The sequence below is a fragment of the Erpetoichthys calabaricus genome, chromosome 17 (genome assembly GCF_900747795.2).
Source record: "Erpetoichthys calabaricus chromosome 17, fErpCal1.3, whole genome shotgun sequence".
Lineage (NCBI taxonomy): Eukaryota > Metazoa > Chordata > Cladistia > Polypteriformes > Polypteridae > Erpetoichthys > Erpetoichthys calabaricus.
In genome coordinates this window covers 88,647,182-88,648,974 of record NC_041410.2, presented here as the reverse complement: position 1 = coordinate 88,648,974, position 1,793 = coordinate 88,647,182, and the positions used below count along the sequence as shown (strand labels likewise).

The window sequence follows — 1,793 nt, the reverse complement described above, 5'->3', positions numbered from 1 at the left end:
CTTAACTGACACTTTTATCCAAGGTGACTGACATCACTTGAGATACAGTTGGTTCAGTTTGTTTTTTCAGTTGGACCTTTAGGCAAGTGAAGTAAGTAATTCAGGGTTTGAGGTTCCACGCTCTAACCGCTATGCCACCACACCCCACTAAAAGAGAGGAACTGGGCAACAGCAGCCTGCTTATGATGAGGCTTGCAGTCCAGTTAAAAAGAGACGTTTGATAGGAATAAAAACGTGCAGCTTTAAGTATGAGAACCCCTGGGCACCTATGTATATTTAAGGATGAACATTTTAAATGTTCAGGTCGGCACTTTTTAATTAAACGCTAGCAGGTTGTCATTGTGTCCCACACCACGGCGCCCCTTCGCATTGTCCGCACGCGTGTCCTTTTAAAGGCAAAAAGCTTTCCATCGTTTCCTGGTGTCACCTGTCAAGAATGTTATCTGGTCGGTCGCGCCATCAAGGGGGCTCCACAGCAGGAGGACCGTTCGACATGGAGCCTGAAGACAAGCGCGGCGGCCATGTGACTCGTGTCAAGTGTGTGTCCAGCTTATCTATAAGGGGATGGGACGGTACGGCGCGGTGCGGCACGACGGCTGCGCTTCTCTGGACTGTCCGGTTCAAAGAGACTCTCCGGCCGGGTCATGACCGAGTGGACGGTGCTCAAACGGCTCCTTGACGCGGTTCACCAGCACTCGACGATGATCGGTAGGATCTGGCTGACCGTTATGGTCATTTTTCGCTTGTTGATAGTCGCCGTGGCCACAGAGGACGTGTATACCGACGAGCAGGACATGTTCGTGTGCAATACGCTCCAGCCAGGCTGCGCCAACCTCTGCTACGACTCGTTCGCCCCCATATCCCACGCGCGCTTCTGGGTCTTTCAGATCATCTTGGTGTCCACGCCATCGCTGTGCTTCATCGTCTACACCTGGCACAACCTGTCAAAAATAAACGGGGAGTCCGCGAAGGAGGAGATCTGCGCGGTGCAGCACGGAGGCTGCGGGTCCAGCCAGGGCTCTTGCAAGTCCCACGGATATCTGGACGAGGCCGGCCGGAGTGGACCTGGAGGTGTCCAAAGGGGCCGCCGGACCACGTCGAGGAGGCTCGTCCGGTGCTATGTGGTCCACGTGTGCTGCCGCGCCGCCCTGGAGGTCGGCTTCGTGGCCGCGCAGTGCGCGCTCTTCGGCTTCCAGGTGCCTCCTCGCTTCTTGTGCTCGGCGCCGCCCTGCGCGCAGGCGGTCGACTGCTACGTGTCAAGACCCACCGAGAAGACCATCTTCTTAATGTTCACCTTCTCTGTCGGCGTCCTCTGCAGTTGCCTCAATTTTCTCGAACTCAATCATTTAGGATGGAAGAAGATCAAACGGTCGCTGCTCACGCACGATTTTTCTCAGGGGGGCTACCAGGAGATCAGGAGCCCCGACACGAACTCCGTGGACTCCCTCACACTGAGGGGACATGCAAACGAGTCGTCACTCGCATCTTATAACCTGGAGGCGGAACACAACCGGGAGTGGACATTTACGGGGGTTTGTTCTCCTGGTGGCCAGAAGATGGTCGACTCGGGCAGAGGGGAGGACAGAAGTCAGGGGGGCGCCTCGTCATTAAAGGTGAAGCCTGGAAAGAGCAAAGGGGGGCGACAGAAGAGCGGTGAGGTCTGGATCTGACAATGAAAGCGTTAGGAAGGAAGGATGGGAAGGTGTAAATATACAATAGTTCAAAAAAACGGGAAGGAGGCATGTAAAATAAAATTGTAAAAAATGGAAGGAGAAATATGGAAGAAAAAAGTA

At 54.3% G+C, this 1,793-nt stretch overlaps 1 protein-coding gene across 1 annotated transcript in view; it reads left to right on the top strand.

The window, feature by feature from the left end:
• The first annotated feature begins 347 nt into the window (after positions 1 to 347).
• The window catches only part of gjd6 (gap junction protein delta 6), a 1,578-nt gene continuing 132 nt past the window's right edge, over positions 348 to 1,793 (top strand). Inside the window, exon 1 of the mRNA XM_028823223.2 lies at positions 348 to 1,793. This exon is cut by the window's right edge and continues 132 nt beyond it. Within this exon, the coding sequence (XP_028679056.1) occupies positions 645 to 1,670 (1,026 nt within the window). The 5' untranslated portion in view covers positions 348 to 644 and the 3' untranslated portion in view covers positions 1,671 to 1,793.